Here is a 21049-nt window from a genome sequence, read left to right as displayed (position 1 = left end):
GTTCACCAGATTGGGCTCGGCTTCAGTTGACCATAGCTAACCTGTACTTGGCAAGAACATGGCCTTACTTGTAAAATATCACAGCCAGATGAGAAGCTAAAGGTCCTAGACTCCTAGTGCAGTTAACGTCAACAAGCTGAACATAGTCTGGCAACTCTGTCTACAGAGAATCATATATGTCAGATACAAGGGTCTATGACCCAAACATCAGGCAACCATGCTTCAACTATGTCATTTAATGAAAAGTCTGGACATCAGGTGGTCAAGGACAGCCTAAAAAAATTACTGTTCTGAAGATCTGGCACGAAATATCCAATTACTAGGATATGTGCAAGTGAATAGCAAAAGGCCCAAAAGAAATGAGGAATAAAACATCTTAACCTTTCTCATCTCCATGAGTAACAGGTTCTAATTGTGTCTCTACCATGTTTCGAGCAGCCCATTCAAGGCGTGTGTGGCCATTGAACTGGACTTAAGAAGGCTTGAAACCAGGACCCTTTGTGTAATGTGGTGCCAACTCACCTACCATTCAAGTACTCTGTTCAAGAGTTCAGATATTTGTAGCTGATAAGTAAATAAGTGAAACTTATAATTAGAATAATGGCAGATAGGACAACTGACCTGAATTCTGAACTAGAAGATTTCTATGTATCTGCTTTTTCAATTTTGTGAAGGGGGGGGGGGGGGATTAATAGCTAATTAGTTACCAAACATAATTCCCAATATAAGCACTTTTCATATCCTAATTACCGTCGGAGAATCTGGCTGTCCCTCGGAAGAAGATTTTGAAACGTCCAAAATTCCAGGAGCTTCTTCCAAACAACTATGGGTATCATCGCTGGCCATCCCAATCATCATCTTCTGTACTTCCTCGTGTGTATATATGTGGATCGTTGATACAATATTACAGAACTCGCTGCCAAGTACAAGAGAATAAACAACTCAATAATGCTTAAAGGAAATAACAAACAGAACAATTCAACAAGGAAATAATGGAAAAAAACAACTCAACAAGTCTACTCTACAGTCGAGATGCTTACTGCCAAGGATCATCTCCAACAACCATCATATCATTTTCGCTATCAGTGTAAAGAATTTGCCACCCTTTCTTAGGATTGGGTAGAAGGCCCTCCATGGCAAATAGCTGCACTAATTCACTCAGCAGATCATCATAGCTATTCATTCTTGAAAGATCAATACCCCTTCCAACTAAATTTCCTTGCTTGTGAACCTTCACTCAGCTTATTTAGGATCAGATAAAAAAGAACTAAGGAAAAGCAATTATACTGTGCTGCCATAACAGCTTACCTTCGTACAACTCCTCCTACTGGAGCTCTGCTGGTTGGGACTAGGAATTTCTCCAGCCAAGTAAAACCCAAACAGTTTACAGCCAGTGGAAGTCTCATTTCAAGTTTCACACTTCTGGTTTTTGGCATCTGTGTCAAAAGTAGCCTGAGCAGCTAAGCTGTCAGCTGGCTTCTGCTCTTCCAATGAATTATGTGAACTTGGATTGTATTCTTCATCCCTTGTACAGCCAGGGAACCTTTTTGGAAGGAAGGCAAGTTGAATTGGAGACTCTCTCTGTGGAAACTAGCCATAAATGGATGCATCACAGGATCGTGTCTTGAAACATATGTGTCATTAAATAGCGTATACATGCTTCTGGCATTGGAAGAAAATGGATACATCACTGGGATGGCCCCCTGATACATATTGAACATGTTGCAACTACGACCAATCTTTTCCCAAGCACTAAGGTTGACCTCAGCTCTTCCATGCGGGGATGGCAAGGGGCATATTTCTTGACCTTGCAAGACCTTCTGGAATCTCTTGGATTCCACAAAGCCTGTATAAGTGGAGGATTGTTTTCTCATAAAATCACTATTTGTAGTCTGTTCTAACCGGGTTGACATTTGGCTTGCTGGATTGTTCATCTCAAAGTCCACCCGATGGTTGACCTTTCCACCACCAGACATTGGTGGTATGAAACCAACATTTTCTTGACCTTGCAAGACCTTAGAGGATCTCACAGACTCATCAAAGTCCAAAAAGTCACTCCCTCCTGCTGCAACATAAAATAAAGTTTGAACCTACTCCAAGTCAGAGACAAATACAGATACAATAAGGCATTTAATTGTTCTACTCTTAAAGGGAAGAGAGAGAGAGTAACCACCCCAATCCCAAATGAACATTGTAAAAATTTGGAAGCCGATCCACAATATTCACATTAATAGGATAAAATAAAAGAGAGCCATTTCAAATAACATTAGGATGAAAAGTAGTAACAAAATTTACATTATTCCCCGTCATAATGTTAATCATAAAACAAGCTTGAAGATAAAAATCCCATACCCAATCTCAACATCCGTCCCCAAACCCCCATCACCTCTCTACCAAGAAATTGGTGTGAACTAGATGGGCGGAGACAGTGAAGTATGCAAATAACTTGAGGAAAAAGGTTCAATGCTGTTATCTTCCAAGTGAAAGACACCCATATCATGGGAAGATTTTTTTCCAAATACTATGTCAAAAATGTCATTGTATTCAACTATGAAATATATGGAATTTCCTCTATATCGAGGGAGGTAGTCAAGTGCTGAGAGACAGAAGCCGGTACTTGTCCTAATAAATAGCATTTGATCACCTAAGTCCTCCACCTTAATCCAGCACCGATCTTGTGGATCTAACTTAAATATCTTGAAGTTAGTAGTGGGAATAATTGATCGACGAACATATACACCCCATCTAATAACCACCAGCAACTCTCCAAGAAATTCTACCAAATAAACAGACTTGGGGAGAAGGTTCTTATTATGATGACCTTCTTCTTCCTCTTCTGCTGCTGGGGGAGCAATGCTACAACTTGTTACTTTTGGATGAGGAACCAACTCCACAAGTATAAGATCATAATTGAAAGTAATGGCATATAATTTTCCATCATAGTAAATAATGTCTTCAAAATATTTCCCTCTGAGATTTTCAATGGCGATGGGGTCCATGCCCTATCCCCTGGTCTACAGAAGGCTAAATTGCGTCTAATAAAAATTGCTACAACCAAACAATCATCCGTAGAAGGTGGTGACACCAACATAGCCTTGCGAATGCAGTTTAGACTCTTTTGAGCGAACTCATATAAATTTCCCTCATCGATAGTAGGAAGAGTAGATTGAGGTGGAAGTTCAATTCGAATCCTAGTAAATGGATTCAAAAGAAAAATGCATCTCATATTACCCACCATTATCAACCATCCCCAATTAGACCCAACACACCGATTGCCATAGACTTCAGGCAATTGTAACCTAAAAGCTTTGCGATGGAAGAGACTGAAAAACCCATGATAATGATGACGATGATGATGACGACAACGACGATGATGATAATGATACTCTGACTCTGAGGAGGAAAGCATGAGCCATGGGAGTTGTTGAGGTTTAAGGAGAAAGTGATGTATTTTCTTGGCAGCAATGGCAATCGATTGCCATGATCTGCAAACTGCACTAAATCGATGAAAGCTCACCAAGTCTAACTTGTTTACAATCAGAATCATGATATTCTCTGGAAGTACTACTCTTTTTTGTGCAATATTACTATTCTCCACACCATGGCGGCAATTTTCAGTAGACTTCTTCAACCGCTTTCTATTATTGGTACCTCCTCCGTATGTAGTTGAGCAGCAGCAGCAGCAGGGATAAATTTCTGCAGTGAAATAGTCGTCAAAGAAATTCATGCTATCTTACTACTGTACCTCCTGCTGCTGCAGAGTTGTTATTGATTCATATATAACAAACAATAATCCGAAATTAGAACAAAACCTTAAAAAATTGCACATCCATCCATCCATCGATTCCAATTACACCCAATCTCAATTAAAATACATTCAACAAACTAAACTAACAGTAGACAAAACACAAAAACAAACAGAGAACCAGTTAGAATGGAACCAAAAAAAAAAAAAAAAACCTAAACCCATAGATTTGATGAGTACCTGGAGCGAATGATCGTCATAGTAGAATATTGACGCACCCACAAGGATTTTATGATCCACTAGGGGGGAGTTATCCCTCATTCTTCCGATTTGATCCGATTCTCTGCCAACTTTCAAACTTTCCCCTTCCCCACTGTATATGGAAAAATATCACCTCTGTCTATCACCACTGTATATATATATATAAAAAGGGTCAATGTTCATTAGCTTCTCGTTTCCTTTCCCAACTACAATTAGGTTTCTTTTAAAAAAAAACTTGGAATGCACTATTTCCCACTTCTAAACTGATTCTGGTTCTTCCGTTCCAAAGGACGCCCTAGTGTCGTAGCTACAGTGCTACACACCTCAACTTTCTCCCCGTCAGGGTTTTAGAAATCGGTCTTGTCAGATATCGATCCAATATCCATCCAGATCAAGGTTTAAAATATATTCAGGTATCGTCGGTCATGACTGAAACTTTGCCGGATCAGGATAGTATCGGATCGGTACAAATCGGTCAGGATCGAACAAAAACCCTCAAAATCAAATTTTTTTTTACAGAACGGGTCATGTATCGGCTAGAGTTGGTGGATATTGTGATCTCAGATCTATGCCTTCTCATGTGGGAAATCACATCTCAGGGATGACCACGGAATAGGATTTGCCGAAAAATTAAGGGATGTTGAGCCTTTTGAGAGAAGTTTCAGAAATGAAAGATGGATTTTGGGGAAATGATTTGGGGAAGTTGAGGGCATTTTATGCCCTAGCAAGGGTATTTTGGTAATTAAATTGGGTTACGTTCTTAAGAATAAATAATGGGGGTAAAAGGATCTTTTCAAATTAGGTTAAGGCAAAAAAGTCTTTTTATATTATGAACAAATAGATCAAGGCAATTAGGTCTTTCCAAATTTAGAAAAGATAGAAGAAAGGGGTAGTTTGGTCAAGTTTTTAGCACTTAACACCTAAACTTAACGGTGTGGACTTAAATGATTTTAGGGGGGTAAAGTAAGGGTGGTATGTGGACTTGTCAGAACCTAAGAGGGTATGAGGAATATTGGGTGCATTTTAGGGGAGTATGTGTATTTTACCCTATAATATATTATGTATGAAGATAATAAGTGATATAATACATTTTATTTGTATTATTTTACGTAAAATTAATAATTTTTTTCCCGGTCCATTCTAGTCCATGCATTTCCTTTCCCCTCCCCATGATCTAGGCCAATCAAGGTCAGACCGACCCGACCCTGAGGGCGGGTCAAGGTTGGATTTTTTAGACCTTGAGTCAGGGTCGAGTCGGGTTTGGACCCAACTAAGGGGACTTAGAGAATCTTTTCCCTTGGAATAATTACAAAACGCCATCAAAATTCAAAACACGCATAAAAAAAATAAATAAATAAAAAAGTATATGAAATTCTATACTAAAAACCTTAAACCTTAAACTATGACACCTAAATCATGAAAATTATGAAGCTTGAAGCTACTCTAAAAACGTGAAATCTTAAATCTTAATCCAGCGACTAGAACTACTCCCTTATATTACTGGATTCGTTCGCTTGAATCACCAAATAACTTGCCGGAATAGCATGGATAAGAAGAAAGAGAGTAGGAGTTGCAAAGAGGTGGGAAAAAGAGGGAAAAAACCCCTCCTCCATACACGATGGACTTGGCTCTCCTCCAGCCATGGCGGGAGCTGGAGGATCCAGCCCAGCAAAAATAGGGGGGGGGAGGGGGGCGGAGGGAGGGGTTGGTCATTTCATAGGGGTCGTTCGCCTGTGAAATGATCCAAAAACCCCTGTTTTTGCTGGGTTGGATCCTCTAGCTCCCGCCATGTCTGTGGGAGAACCGAATACATCAGGTATTGGGGTGGAAAAAATATACATAGATGTAAATTACATTGGGAAAAGATTCTCTGAGCCACTAGGGAAGAGGTACCTTTCGTTGTTCTCTTATATACAGAATGATTCCACCGCACTTTATTGATGCACTGTTTTATAGGGATCAGGATCGTCTCCAGGGAGCAGGGAACGCCTAGGGCGCTGCCAGTCGTTGGGTTGTACCGTACAAATCCCTAGGCATGCGCCGAGATGTGTACGGCACAGCTCAACCGCTGGATGCCCCCTGGCAGCACCCTTGGCACACGCCTCCGTGGAGATGAGCTAAATTCATTTTATAGAGTGGCCGAATCTAACGGTTGTCATAAACTGTACATAATGTGTCTAACTGTATTCAACGGACAAATTTTGTCTGTGCAAAAGGATACCCAACCCATGCGGCACGTGGCACAGTAAAAAATATAAGAAGATGACTCCCTCCTCGTGATTGAAGACTTGAAAATTGACCTACTGATTGATAAATATTCCTTTCTCTCGCTATGCTATTTATGAGCCTATGACCATGTACTTGTGGTGGTTTACAAAGACCAACTGTCTCTGTCGAGATGGGCTTGGGCTTGGGCTTGGTATTGTCCCTGAGCCCATCTTGGCAGATAATGAATTTGCATGCCCTCACTGTTGCAAAATGGGCTTAAGAGTTCAGGTCCTCTGCACAAAACTTTCGATCATGTATGTACAATTCATTCATTCAGGTGTTTTAACACCTGTCCCTTTTGTTTCCATAAATACCCTTCTTCACCTTTTAAATGGCAATAAGTGGGGGACCAGGGATTGGTCCCTAATCCGTACATGCAGATGAACATATGTGCAATTAAATAACTCAATGAGTTAGTGACCCGCTTCAAAAGGTTAAGGAAGTCCTCTCTCCACCTCTAGATCGATCTCTTCTTACCTATATATTGTACTCACTCTCGCCCCACCATGAGGTTTATTAAAATTTTCACTAATAAGTGTAGTTAAAGTTATCTCTAATTAAGCATAACAAGAAGTAATTAGCTCAAGTGTACGTTTAACTCTTCTATCCCTGCACATTTTTAATCAGTTTTAGCATATGCCTCCTTGCCTTTTCCAGCTTTGCATCAACCATTTCTTCATAGCTTTCCTTCTCTAACACTATGTGCAGGTCATGATCCTCCTCCCCCTTCAGTGAAGCCGTTCCTCCTTGGATGATCATCACCCTGCAACCTATCAGACTTTACATTACATCCATTGAACCTTCTCTTGAACATCACTCAGCAAACTGAATCGGAAGAAAATTAACTTAATTAATACTAACTGTAACATACCAAAAATCCAACATTCATTATCCCCTAAATATTATTATTCAAGAAACAAACATACAACAAAACTTACTCTCCCATGTTTTTCTATTGATATATGTATATAACATGATCTTTTTATCCTAATTGATCCAGCACCCGATACCATGGATAAAACGTTTGTTGATGGTGTAATGTACCCAAATTACCTTGCCCAGATCCCGGCTCGGGCAGAGTGATACGCGCTGGGTGGTGTGCAATAAGGAATTAAAGTTTCACCTTCCCTCACAAGGCATTTTTTGGGGATTGGCAAGCACTTGGTCCTACAATTGGTATCAGAGCAGGTGGTCAAGAGTTCGAGTCTCCCCGGTGCCATGGGTGCTTTGTTATTGGGCGTGCATTTGGGGGGGGATTGTTGGGGGTGTAATATACCCAAAATGCCCTGCTTAGATCCCAGCTCGGGCGGAGCGATGTGCGTTGGCTGGTGTGCAATAAGGAATTAAAGTTGCACCTTCCCTCACAAGACGTCTTTTGGGGGATTGGCAAGCGCTTGATCCTACAACGTTGTCGTGTCAATCGAAGCCAAAAAGATAAAATTAGCAAGGAAATATTTAAGGAAAAAAAAAAAGAATTTAAACCTCTTATTGGGCAGGCATCTCTTCTCCTCATCCTTGGTTGGGGAGCATTGCACTATACTCAGTAATCTCTATCAAGAAGAAGAAGAATGTTATTGGACTTTCAACACATACTTATTCATCTTATGTCAGGAGGGGTTTTCTTGTAGAATGATTGGTGCCGAAAGGGAGAGGTTCTGGGGGTGAAATCTAGCAGAACTGGTCCTTTAGTCTCTCATTTGCTCTTCGTAGATGGTTGCTTGATATTTTCTAAAGCCGGCTCTGCTGAAGGAACCTCCATCTCTCGGATCCTTGAAGATTACTGCTCGATTTCAGGGCAGATGCTGATCCCCGATAAATCCAACATTTGGTTTAGGCCCCATACCCCTCCTAATACTCGGATGGTTGCATGTTCTGTTACTCGCTTTCGTGAAGTTCCAAATTTAGGGAAATATTTGGGTATCCCTACTTCTTTCGGGAGATTCAAGCAAGCTTTATTTTCTTATATTATTGAGAGGGTCTAGAATAAACTCTCTGGCTGGAAGGGGAATCTCCTCTCCTTTGCTGGTAAGGAAATCCTTATTAAAGCAGTGGCTTCTGCTTTGCCTACTTACTCCATGACTATGTTCTTGCTCCCTGCAAACATCTATCATTCTATTACCCAAATTATTAGGAATTTTTGGTGGAAATAATGGTGGCTAGGGGGGCTGTTGGGTCAAATGGGAAAAGTTATGTTGGAGAAAGAAGGACGGGGGCTTGGGTTTCTGTGATCTTGAATGCTTTATCCTGGCTCTGTTGGCCAGGCAGTGTTGGCGCTTGCTTCATAATGAGAATGCTCTCTGGGCCCAGGTTTTTAAAGGCAAGTACTTCCCCACATCTACCTTCCTTGAGGCTATAGGGAAGCCCACAAGCTCTTGGGCTTGGAGGAGTCTACTCCGGGGTAAGGACCTTTTACTAAAAGGCCTTTATAGATCTATCGGTGATGGCTCTTCCTATTTTGTTTTTAAGGACAAATGGCTCCCTTCCCTTCCGGGTGGGAGATTTTTGAGCCTTCATCACCACCCTACTATTAGTATTGTCTCCCAGTTGCTCTGCCCTCAAACTAAGCAATGGAAGACTTCCCTTATTAGATCCATTTTTGCGGATAATGAGGCTACGATGATTATTCAGTTACCGCTTGCTTTCGCCCACAAAGTTGATAGGTGGTTCTGGAGACCAGCAATGTCGGGTTGCTTCACTGTTCAATCAGCCTATTTTACTGCCTTGGCAGGGGTACCCCTTCCATCCTCTTCATCTGGGTCTTTCTGGCCCCGTTTATGGGGTCTAAATATTGTCCCTAAAATTCGTTGCTTTATCTGACGGTGTTGTTCTAACTCTATTGCTGTAAAAAAATTACTTTGCACTAGGCACATGGCTCTCAATGGTATCTGCCCAGTGTGCAATAAAGAGGAAGAGTCCATTACTCATGCCCTTATTTTTTGTCCCTTCACAGCAATGGTTTGGTATGTATCTCCTCTATGCCTAAATGTTCATGAGTTTTCTGGTGAGTGCTTCCAGAGTTGGCTAATTTTTCTTTTTGAAAAGTTCAAATCTGTGCCATCTTTGCATGATTTCCATATCTTATGGTCTTCCATTACTGGGTAGATTTGGAAGAGTTGTAATGCTATTGTTTTTGACTGCTTTGTTCCTGATTTACATGCAACCTCAACAACCATCCTCTCCTCTGTGGCGGAAGGTCATGTGTGCGCATCTCCTGCTCCCATATCTCTGCCAGGGGTCCTGGACCCTGGTCCTCCTCCTCCCCTCCCTCCTAACTGCTTTCGGATTTTCACTAATGGGGCATGGTCCGCGTCTACTTGTAAGGGAGGGCGTGGTGTCCTCATTCAATCTCCTTTGGGGGACTTTTTCGTTGCGAAATGTAAAGCTAACTTTGAATTGTCTGCTCTCATGCTAGAGGCTGAAGCTGTGCGGGATAGCCTTATTCTAGCTTCTGTTTTGGGGCTCAAGTCTGTGGCAGTGTTTAGTGATTGCTTGTCTTTGATTAATGCTTATAATAATGTTCCATGCTCTACTGACTGGGCGTCTAGAGCTGTAGTTGAGGATTTCCTCTTTTTAGCCTCTTCTTTTACTTTCATTTGTTTTCGGCACATTCCGCGATCTTCTAATAGGGAAGCTCATTTTCTTGCTAAAGGTGCTGCTATTTTAGGTTTGTCTTTTGTTTGGGGGGGGTCCTCCGCCTCCTTTTCTTGTAACTCGTCCCCCTTTGGGGGAGAATTGTTCTTTCTAGGATTTTTTTTAATAAAATACTGTTCGCTTCTGGTCAAAAAAGAAGAAGAAAGAAATATATAATAAAGAATAGATGGTAAGTTTAATCCACTTTCTTTTTCTTTTAAACCTAATAATGGGATTAACTTTTGACAGTGTGCTCTCTCTCTCTCTCTCTCTCTCTCTCTCCTCTTACTCTTCTTTTAATTTCTCTTTTAATAGAACAATCTTCCTTTCGCCTGAAATGATCGTAGAGCCCCCATTGGAATCAAAAATTCCATTCAGCTTCATAGTATATTTGGCATTTTTGTCGAAATAGAATCTATTTAAGCACAATTTACCTGATTCCAATCCAGCGGTTCGATATTCGCTTTTGTATTCCGCAACGCTCTGAGTCCACAGTCCATACAGCATGGCTTAGCAACGCTGATCAGTTGGATCTCACACGTAGTTGCTGACGTGACACCCAACATGGCTTACTATGCCGTCATGCCATGTGGTTGGGCATGATAAGGAAAGAGAGATTCGAAATCAACAGAGTGAAGAAGACCGAGGACCCATTTTCTGGGTCACACTCGTCATTCAATATGTCAGTTGCGATGCCGACCCTTTTGGATCAGGATCGTCCCCAGGGAGCCCAGCGCCCAGGGTGTTGCCAGGGGGCACCCAACAGTTGACCTGTGTCGCACACATCTCGACGTACACCTAGGGATGTGTGTAGTACAACCCAATGACTGGCAGCACCCTAGGCGTGCTAGGCTGCCTGGAGACGAGCTAAATTCGACCCTTTTAAGCTTTTTATTTATTGAATCTATCGGGGCCGACCTCTTGGGGTCGGATAGACTCTCTTATTGCCTTGGTTACCTATTGGTCCGATCTATAGACTTGGCCTCGATAGCTCATGTAGCCCATGTTTGAAGGCCGATCCTTAAGGACGGCTCAAGGTCCTTGGCTCCCTGCCCAGTGTGCTCTTGCCCTACGACTTCCAATGGACTTGTTTCGAATCGACCCATGAGGGTCGGTTGGGCCTGCCATCATGGATGTACGATGTCGACCCGCATTTCCGTCAGACATGGTTCCTCAGATCGGGTTAGACAACGCCACATGTCCAATTGTGATTGGTGGCGCTATTTTGATTTATCAAAAGCAATTGATATAAGTTTAAACGAGAAAGAAAAGTTTTATAATCATGATTGTATTCAAGATTTTGACCATATTTGGTAATTATATTTAGGGGTGTAAATGAATAGTCAAAATCTGTATCCATTTAGCACTATCCGTATCTGTCCGAAAGCTAAATGGATGTGGATACGGATAGGCTATAGCTATCCAAAAAGTTATATTTACATGTAAACAGATAAAATATCTGTATCTATATCTGTTTAGCACTATCCGAATCCGTCTGAAAGCTAATCGGAGACGGATTCGGATATAGCACTATCCGAGCCGAATCCGATCCATTTACAACCCTAAATTTATATTTTAGGGAATAAGAAATCTACCTAGTGGTGGGTAGCTCATGGCTCCTACACCTAGACATAGGGCTGCCCAAAATGACCGTAACACTCCCATGGAAAGATGGAAATTCTTGAGGGTGCATCAATCATTTTGTGTGGCTCTATGTCTAGATGCACGAACCGCACACCGCACGCAACTAGGTAGCGTTCTCTTTCCCTTATATTTTTATTATAATTTTATTTTACTTTTTAAATCAAAGAGATTTATTGTAGTATACAAATTTTTTTATAACAAAATTGGAATATTTTGAAAACAATTGCACAACCATTTAGGGTCATGGTAAAAAAAGTTTCTACTTTACCATTGATTTTATTTTATTCTCTTTCCTTTATTTCCCTTATTACTTTGGTCTAATCCTTTATCACATTGACTGAGATCAGGATTGTCTCCAGGGAGCCCAGCGCCTAGGGCGTGCCCGGGGGCATCCAGTGGTTGAGCTGTGCTGCACACATCTTGGCGCATGCCTAGGGATGTGTGCGGTATAGCCCAATGGCTTGTAGCACCCTGGGCGTGCTGGGTTCCCTGGAGACGAGCTAAATTGCATGGACTGACCCATATGCTGCCAAGTGACAAATAATGAAGCGTTACACTTCAGTAGGCATAGTAATGCCTAGGAGGACCATTTTTTTTTAATATACGAAACTTGGCAAAGAGATCGCAGTATGTGACTCCAGAGCCTGCACTCATGCGTTGGCCAATGGGAGAGCTCACACAAGCATCGCCCTAGGTGGGATTTCTGTCTTTCCATGGGGGCAGTGCAGTACTGTCGTGTGCTTCTATGTCTAAACGCAGGAGCCATGTGGGCCACACGACCACATAACCTTTTACTTATAGTTAATAAAGCACATTGAGCGATACCAATTCCATGAACATCCATTGATGAAAATAAAAATTGAGAAAAATATAGGTACACTGCCCTTGTACAAATTCCTTTATACCCTCCTCACATAATAAATAGTGGGGCTCACACTGACATTTCTCTCTCCTATTCTGATCATGTGGGCCCCATAAGGATGATACCATTTTCTAATCCGTAATTGCTTATAGTGTGCAGATTCATTGTTACATTGTTCGTGTAGGGAATTCTCTCCCATAAAAATTTTTATGAAATTGCGAAGCAAAAAATCTAAAACATTGTCTTGGACAATATTCTAAAGGTTTGTATGCACATTTTGCCCTGATGCTTAATATATTTGTTACCCCACCTTGGGGTGTTTGTACTAAAAAAAAGCCTGTGAACGTCTTGTCCATCTTTTAGAGTTATTAAAGTCGTCTTAGCAATGTGATACTTCTCCTATTTGATTTTTTTTTATTTTTTTGATAAATAAAAAATTTCATTCAAATAGAATTCATGAGATACACAAAGTTTGGGAACAAAATATCTGAAACCAAGGAGTGGAAAATGACTATTCTATCGTACATACATCCAATTGACAAGGTCTTCCAGACAAGGGTATGGGTAAGCCCAATAGCTTCCCTAGAGAAAAAGCTTTAGACACAGCTTACAATACAACTAGATACATGATGTATATCCTTGTGAGCACAGGGAATAGGAGGAATGGGCATGACAGACAAAACCATGTGATTTTCCATAATGATGACTGACAAACCATCTGATCCCCAGTCCCCACGTTCCCAAATGCTCACCTGGCAAACAAAGCCCAACGTTTTCTGAAGATTTTGATGTCATCACCCCGTTGGTTGTGTCATGCACTGTTAGGTTAGGAATGTCACCTTCACCTTAGAGTTTTTACTCTGTATATACTCGCACACTTTGGGCTTCCCTGTGTACCTTCGTGGATTGGATGCAATGATTTTGAGCCTCTCAAGATCCTTGATGGTCTTTCCAACCATCTTGTTGTCAAGCATGGAGGCCCACATGACAACCATACCAAAGAGGAGTCCATACAGGAAGAACTGCAACTTAGAAGGCTTCATGGGTTTTGGCATCATGAAGAGCGAAGCTGAGAATATTAGGCCAGTCCATGAGTTGGGTGGGGACTGATGTACATGAGCATAGAGGCATAACCGCCTCCAATGTATATGACTCATGATGATCTTTGAGTACATGGAGTAATTGCATTCCCACATTGCATTGAATTTGTGGTAGAATCCGCTTGTTTTAACCGATGTACCTCCTGTGTTAGAGATCAGGACGATGTGGAAAGAGAAGTAACTGCATGACCCGTTTAAAGGGCAATTGTACAGAAAAGGGAGAGACTTGCCTACTAAACTCTTCTTTGCCTTTGTTCCACATGAAATCAGTCGTTCACCCAAAAAAAAAAAAAAAGTTTCATGTCTTGCAATCGAATCCATATTGACTGATATTCGATACCGATACTGGATAGGTGATATCGAATATATTTTTTTTTTTGGCAAAATATGTCCGATATGGCTAATATGGACCGATGTATGATCCAATACCATGAACTAAACCCTAAATCCATCCAACCATGCACCAATACAATTCTTGATTGCAAAAGCATTCCAACCAATGGCGGAATTAGTGAAGATCAAAAGCCTAACGTAATAAGATTTGAGTCTTTGGACATGTACAATCGGATCGGGTCGGTAGTCAGGTTACCCGTTTATAAAATACAAATGCGCGAACCTAATAAGAGAAGGATATAATGGTAATTTCGTACACAAATTATAGAAACGGGTAGTGGCAGATATTTCTAGAAGGCACGAAGGGAATTTATTATGGGGCAAGCGGTCGCAACATCGTGGAGTTGCAAGCATATTAACACCAGAATCATTTATAACCATAGATTGATGGGAATGAAGGAAGTTTTATCCGCTGTTGTAACTGAAGCGCTGCTGTGTGTATCGCGTGGCACAACAACGGCCATGTGTGCACAGTAAGCCCCACTGTGCGAACATGGCCGCCGCTGCGTCACATGATGCGCACAGCACAGCAGCGGATAAAGGTCCGGAATGAAGAAGATCATAACCCACGGACTTTGTGTGGGTTAGAATGAGTGTTTGAGACCCAAAAGGTTGTGGGTTTGTTTAAGACCCAACCGGTTATCGGTTTGGTTTATGTAGAAGACCCAACCGGATCGAACTTACTGGGATGGTTAAATATGTAAACGGAAGTAATTAACAGCTGAGATTAATCTGCAGAAGATCTTCTGCTGTAAATGATTCCGGTGTTAATATGATCGCAACTCCACGGTGTTGCGACCTTTTCGCCAATGATTTTAATCTAAGTGATTAATTTATGTTTTTTTCAAACATAAAAAAACAGTAGGAATGTGAGAGACCGAGTTTCCTTTAACCCATATGAACGAAACCGTGTGGTCCCTCGAATTTTTATCCGCTGCTGTAGTCCCTCATTGGGATGGGATGGGATGGGATGGGATGTCACAAAATAAAGGAGGGTATTTCGGTCCTTTAACAATGGGGGGGGTGGGGTTGGAGATTAATAGCTAATTAGTTACCAAACATAATTCCCAATATAAGCACTTTTCATATCCTAATTACCGTTGGAGAATCTGGCTGTCCCACAGAAGAAGATTTTGAAGCATCCAAAATTCCAGGAGCTTCTTCCAAACAACTATAGGTATCATCGTTGGCCATCCCAATCATCATCTTCTGTACTTCCTCGTGTGTATATATGTGGATCTTTGATACAATATTACAGAACTCGCTGCCAAGTACAAGAGAATAAACAACTCAATAATGCTTAAAGGAAATAACGAACAGAACAATTCAACAAGGAAATAATGGACAAAAACAACTCAACAAGTCTAAACTCTACAGTAGAGATGCTTACTGCCAAGGATCATCTCCAACAACCATCATATCATTTTCGCTGTCAGTGTAAAGAATTTGCCACCCTTTCTTAGGATTGCGTAGAAGGCCCTCCATGGCAAATAACTGCTCTAATTCACTCAGCAGATCATCATAGCTATTCATTCTTGAAAGATCAATAGCCCTTCCAACTAAATTTCCTTGCTTGTGAACCTTCACTCAGTTTATTTAGGATCAGATAAAAATAACTTAGGAAAAGCAATTAATATCTGACTGTGCCGCCATAACAGCTTACCTTCGTACAACTCCTCCTACTGGAGCTCTGCCGGTTGGGACTAGGACTTTCTCCAGTCAAGTAAAACCCAAACAGTTTACAGCCAGTGGACGTCTCATCCCAAGTTTCACACTTCTGGTTTTTGGCATCTGTGTCAAACGTAGCCTGAGCAGCTAAGCTGTCAGGTGGCTTCTGCTCTTCCAATGAATTATGTGAACTTGGATTGTATTCTTCATCCCTTGTACAGCCAGGGAACCTTTTTTGGAAGGAAGGCATGTTGAATTGGAGACTCTCTGTGTGGAAACTAGCCATAAATGGATGCATCACAGGATCGTGGCTTGAAACATACGTGTCATTAAATGGGGTATACATGCTTCTGGCATTGGAAGAAAATGGATACATCACTGGGTTGGCCCCCTGATACATATTGAACATGTTGCAACTACGACCAATCTTTTCCCAAGCACTAAGGTTGACCTCAGCTCTTCCATGCGGGGATGGCAAGGGGCATATTTCTTGACCTTGCAAGACCTTCTGGAATCTCTTGGATTCCGCAAAGCCTGTATAAGTGGAGGATTGTTTTCTCATAAAATCACTATTTGTAGTCTGTTCTAACCGGGTTGACATTTGGCTTGCTGGATTGTTCATCTCAAAGTCCACCGGATGGTTGACCTTTCCACCACCAGACATTGGTGGTATGAAACCAACATTTTCTTGACCTTGCAAGACCTTAGAGGATCTCACAGATTCATCGAAGTCCAAAAAGTCACTCCCTCCTGCTGCAACATAAAATAAAGTTTGAACCTACTCCAAGTCAGAGGCAAATACAGATACAATAAGCATTCAACTGTTCTACTCTTAAAGGGAAGATAATACCATTTATAGGGATAATTGGTGAGGTTAATGGTGGACTGCTCCGAAATTTCTTCAACCTTGGGGCAGATGGAACATTGAAGGCTGGCAGAGATATGGAGGGCTCAATCTCCCAAGGAGAAACTCGTTGTTGATGTTCTCTTGCAATATCTTCATCCCATCTGACCTGTTTGTTTGCAGTTGCAAAGAAGTTTGAAGTAAATATGCCACAAAGGGCTTCAAAATATCCATAAGCTAGCTTCTGATTAAAGAGAGGGTCGAGGGACAACTTTAAATGATCACAAAAGTTATTCACAGTGACAGGACTCGTGATATGGTTTACTAATAAAGGCATCTAAACATGCCCCACAATCAGGTAGACATGGGTTGTTCTTTTCTTTTCTATGGCAGTAAGAGAGAACTGAAAGCATGTCAACTGACCACTAGTAGATGTGGATCTCGAGCCCTCAAAAGTAGTTGGCTTTTGGAAAATAGCTTCATTGCGAGGTTTGGTTACTCCGAAATACTTGGACTATTTAGTTATCAACAAAATGCTGTAATTCTTCTAGATGAATAAAAATAGAGAAGTAGAATTATCTAAGGGTGGAAAAGTGATCATTAAACCCCTCTGAAGGTATCATTGACAATGGGACAAGCAAGTTATGCAATTCATTTTGAATGTGGCTACGCCATTATCAACTACTTGATAGACTAAGTGGAAAGAACTAGAAAAGTGATGAGAATTATGATCTTAAATTATGTTGGCATTGGGGATTCATTATTATACAGCATTATCTTAAACACAGACATAAGCATATAGCAAATATGACATCAAGGACCCAATGCCCATATATCCAACCGCTGACCCAACAGCATAATCATACAACCAGAACAAATTCCTGCAAGTAGGGCATATCTAACAGTTGAGTCATCTTTTAACACCTGCCATAAATATAATACGAGTAAAATGCTTGACAAGTCTGTCACTATCAGTGACTGGTTAAAGACAAATTTAACAAGATTATGGAAAAGTTACAAGGGATGTACCGTCAAACATCTCCATTTTGAATCAGGCCATCTATAAGGGTCGACATCACCTATACCAGTCACTACACCGCTGCATCTGCAACCCCCAAAAAAATATTTATATAATGACTGTATTCATATTCTTTTGGGTAATGATTATGGACATGTGGTTAGTCATGGAAGATAGTCATACTATAACAGACCTTCTCTCTGCTGTGTCTTCCATCTCGAATCTCATTTTAAACCTCGTTCCAATAGATACTAGATCGGTTATACTTTTTATATATTTTTGATAAGGAATGACAAACTCTGCTGGACTTCCCCTGCATTTTAGCATGGTCATGTGGATGAAATGTGTCAATAAATGAGGAGTGGTAACAAACATATATCTCTTAAAATCCATCTTTTTTGTTAAAAGCACTACAAGAGCAACTCTCTGGAAGGAAATGAATAATACTGGTGCAGCAAATGTCTGAATCTCTTTGTCCGTTTCTTTTAAGAAGAAGCAGTCATTTATTGTATCTCATTCAGTTAACAGGGTACATATATACTTCTATCCATTGTGGAGTAAAGCATGGTATTCTAGTGGTTGTTATATAAGGCTGAATCTAGTGACGACAAAAGATTATGATCCTGATATTGTTTGGCTTAGTAGAATTCTTTTTGGAAAACTTTTTCACACGTGAAAATATAGAAAGTTTTGATATTTATGTTTTGCATGCCTTGTAAAGTGAGAATTAGTTCACACCCTTTGTACATCTTTCCCATGAGAGAGAGAGAGAGAGAGAGAGAGAGAGATTCATCCACACTGGGAGCAACTCAAACTTATTAAGTCAAAAAGTAAATAAACAAAAGGGCTTGCCCAGTGCATGAGGCTCCCGCCACTTCTTTTTGGGTGATTACTTACATAATTCCTAGCATAAGTTAAAAAAAATTTAAATACATCATTAATGTCATCTCATAGCATATCATGACATGCTTCCCTATGTCAGGGGGGAGGGAAAGAGAAGTTGAAAAACTTCATAGAAACTTCCTTTGGGTCCTGGTGATTGAAAAACCAAACCTTTGGCTCTTGTTGGATGGAAGAAAATTCGCAAGTTCATAAAAAATGGGGCCTAGGGATTCTGACTCTCAAAAGAGTCATGGTCTGCCTGGCGAAATCAGGATGAATGATTTGCCTATTGCCCTTATGAAAGGTACTCGTTCTTGTACTCAGAATTCTTTGGTTGCCTATCCGATTGCTAATTATGTTTCTATTCACATCTTCCTATTATCCTTCGTACATTTGACCTCTCACTTTGTTCCTACCAAATATCAAGATGCTTTAACTCCATCTGATTGGAAGTCAGCCATGGATGTGGAAATGGATGCATTGCTTTCTCACAAGACTTGAACTTTGGTTGATCTACCTCCAACTAAGGATCTGGTATGGTGTTGTTGAGTGTATATCATTAAGTATCACCCAGTCAATTCAGTTGAGTGACTGAAAGCTCAGTTGGTTGCTAAGGGCTATACTCAAACCTATGGAGTTGAAACATTCTCTCCTGTTGCTTGCCTTAATTTTGTGAGAATTTTGATCTCTTTGTCTGTTAACCTTGATTGGCCTCTTTTTCAGCTGGACATCAAGTATGCTTTTCTATTTGTTGATTTGAATAAGAAAGTTTATATGGAGCAACCTCCTAGGTATGTTTGCTTAGGAGGAGAATGCTAAGAAAATTAGTAAGCCAAACAAAGCTATTCATGGGTTGAAATAGTCCCTGAAAGCATGATTTGATAAATTTAGTAGAGTTGTTGCTGGTTGTGTCTTTTCTCAATGTCACTTTGCCATTCTATATTCGTACAACATCAAGGCTCTAAAGTTATTGTGTTGGTCGTTTCAACAACAACAACAACTCAGCCTTATCCCAAGTAAATGGGGTCAGCTACATGTATCCATTCAAAAACAAAGTAAGAGGAATGAAGAGGCATGCAAGGTAAAAATGAAGAAATGGGATAAGAAAAGTAAGTAATGAAAGATGAAAAATGAAAGTAAGAGGAAAGAGGAGAGTCCAAGGAATCAGGACAATCTCAGCTACATGGTGTCGATAACGTGGATCCTTGCCCTCCAAAAGGCTCTATCTGAGGTCATACTTGGCACAAGACCCAGACTAAGCATGTCATTCTCCACAACCTCACCTAAGGTCATTTTGGGCCAGCCCCTAGCTCTTTTAGCTCCTTCAATCGGTATCAAATCACTTCTCTGTACTGGGGCATCCCCAGGCCTCCGTTGCACAAGGCCAAACCACCTCAAACGACATTCTCGGAGCTTGTCGCTGATCGGGGCAACTCCCACATCAGCTCTAATACGTTCGTTCCTCACTTTATCATTTCTAATTTTGCCACACATCCATTTTAACATCCGCATCTCTGCAACACAAAGCTTCGCTATATGACACTTCTTAACTGCCCAACATTCAGCTTCATACATCATAGCAGGTCGGACAACAGTCTTGTAGAACTTTCCTTTAAGCTTTAAAGGAATGTGTTGGTCACACAATACTCCAGTCGCACCTCTCTACTTCATCCATCCCACTTTAATTCTTGGAGAAACATCATCATCTATAACACCTTCTTTGTGCATGATAGACCCCAGATATCTGAAATGGTTACTTGGCAGTATCTCTCTCTCCTCAATTTTCACCACATCAACATCCATCATAGTGTGACTGAAGTTACACATCATATACTTTGTTTTTTATCTACTAATCTTAAAGCCCCTTGTTTCCAAGGTCGATCTCCACAACTCTAACTTAGTGTTAATCCCTGCTTTTGTCTCATCCACCAAAATGATATCATCGGCGAAGAACAAACACCACAGTACCTTGTCTTGGATGTTCTTGGTTAATTCATCCATGATAAGTGCAAACAAATAAGGGCTAAGGGCTGATCCTTGATGTAACCCAACCATAATTGGTAATTGTGTTGGTCGTTTATATTGATGATATTATTGTTTCAGGTAATGACTTGTCTGGAATTGAACATGTTAAGTTTTACTTAAAGCAACACTTTTAGAGGAAATATTTGGCCATCCTCAGATATTTCCTTGGCACTAAGGTCATTTGAAGTTAAAAAGGGCTTAGTTTGTCTTAGTAGAAGTATGTCCTTAACCTTCTAAGTGAGACAAAAATGTTAGGCTAGGCTTGTCGAAACCTTACCTAAAAAAAAAATAGCTTGTAGAAACTTTTAAAGACCCTCGTGCTAAACTTGTAGTGTCTGATGACAAGGAATTTGTAGACAAACATCAGTATCGGAGGTTAGTCGGCAAACTTATATATCTTACTATTAAAAAAAAAAAGCCCATACCCAGTGTACAAGGCTCCTGCGTTTAGCAAGGTCTGGGGAAGGTCAAATGTACACAACCTTACCCCTGTTTCCAGAGAGGCTGTTTCCAGGACTTGAACCCGACCTAATATATCTTACTATTACCCGACCTAATATATCTTTTGTTGTTGGAGACACCTAGATAGATTCATTGGAAGGCAGCATGTTGTATAATCAGATAACTTTTTCTTTGGGTGCATATATACTGAGATATCTTAAGGGTGCTCCAGGGAAAGGTCTTATTGATCGCTGTAATGGACACACCA

The 21049-nt window shown here is 40.7% G+C and overlaps 2 protein-coding genes across 2 annotated transcripts in view; both read right to left on the bottom strand.

The window, feature by feature from the left end:
* Positions 1-541: 541 nt before the first annotated feature.
* Positions 542-1407, bottom strand: LOC122649007 (auxin response factor 4-like; the record flags this gene model as incomplete). Its single annotated transcript, XM_043842351.1, has 4 exons — positions 542-658; positions 703-916; positions 1041-1231; positions 1309-1407. Coding segments are annotated over 3 exons (471 nt in total), but the record flags the coding sequence as incomplete, so codon positions are not given.
* Positions 542-21049, bottom strand: part of LOC122649003 (auxin response factor 4-like) — a 28704-nt gene continuing 8196 nt past the window's right edge. The window contains exons 7-13 of the mRNA XM_043842348.1: positions 17627-17746; positions 17445-17520; positions 16422-16584; positions 15567-16324; positions 15294-15484; positions 14950-15167; positions 542-654 (exon numbers count right to left, since the gene is read on the bottom strand). Coding sequence (XP_043698283.1) covers positions 14987-15167; positions 15294-15484; positions 15567-16324; positions 16422-16584; positions 17445-17520; positions 17627-17746 — 1489 coding nt within the window. The 3' untranslated portion in view covers positions 542-654; positions 14950-14986. The remainder of the gene's footprint in view (positions 655-14949; positions 15168-15293; positions 15485-15566; positions 16325-16421; positions 16585-17444; positions 17521-17626; positions 17747-21049) is intronic.

The sequence above is a fragment of the Telopea speciosissima genome, chromosome 1 (assembly GCF_018873765.1).
Source record: "Telopea speciosissima isolate NSW1024214 ecotype Mountain lineage chromosome 1, Tspe_v1, whole genome shotgun sequence".
Lineage (NCBI taxonomy): Eukaryota > Viridiplantae > Streptophyta > Magnoliopsida > Proteales > Proteaceae > Telopea > Telopea speciosissima.
Note: the sequence above shows the minus strand (reverse complement) of the source record. Positions and strands in the feature narration are given on the sequence as shown.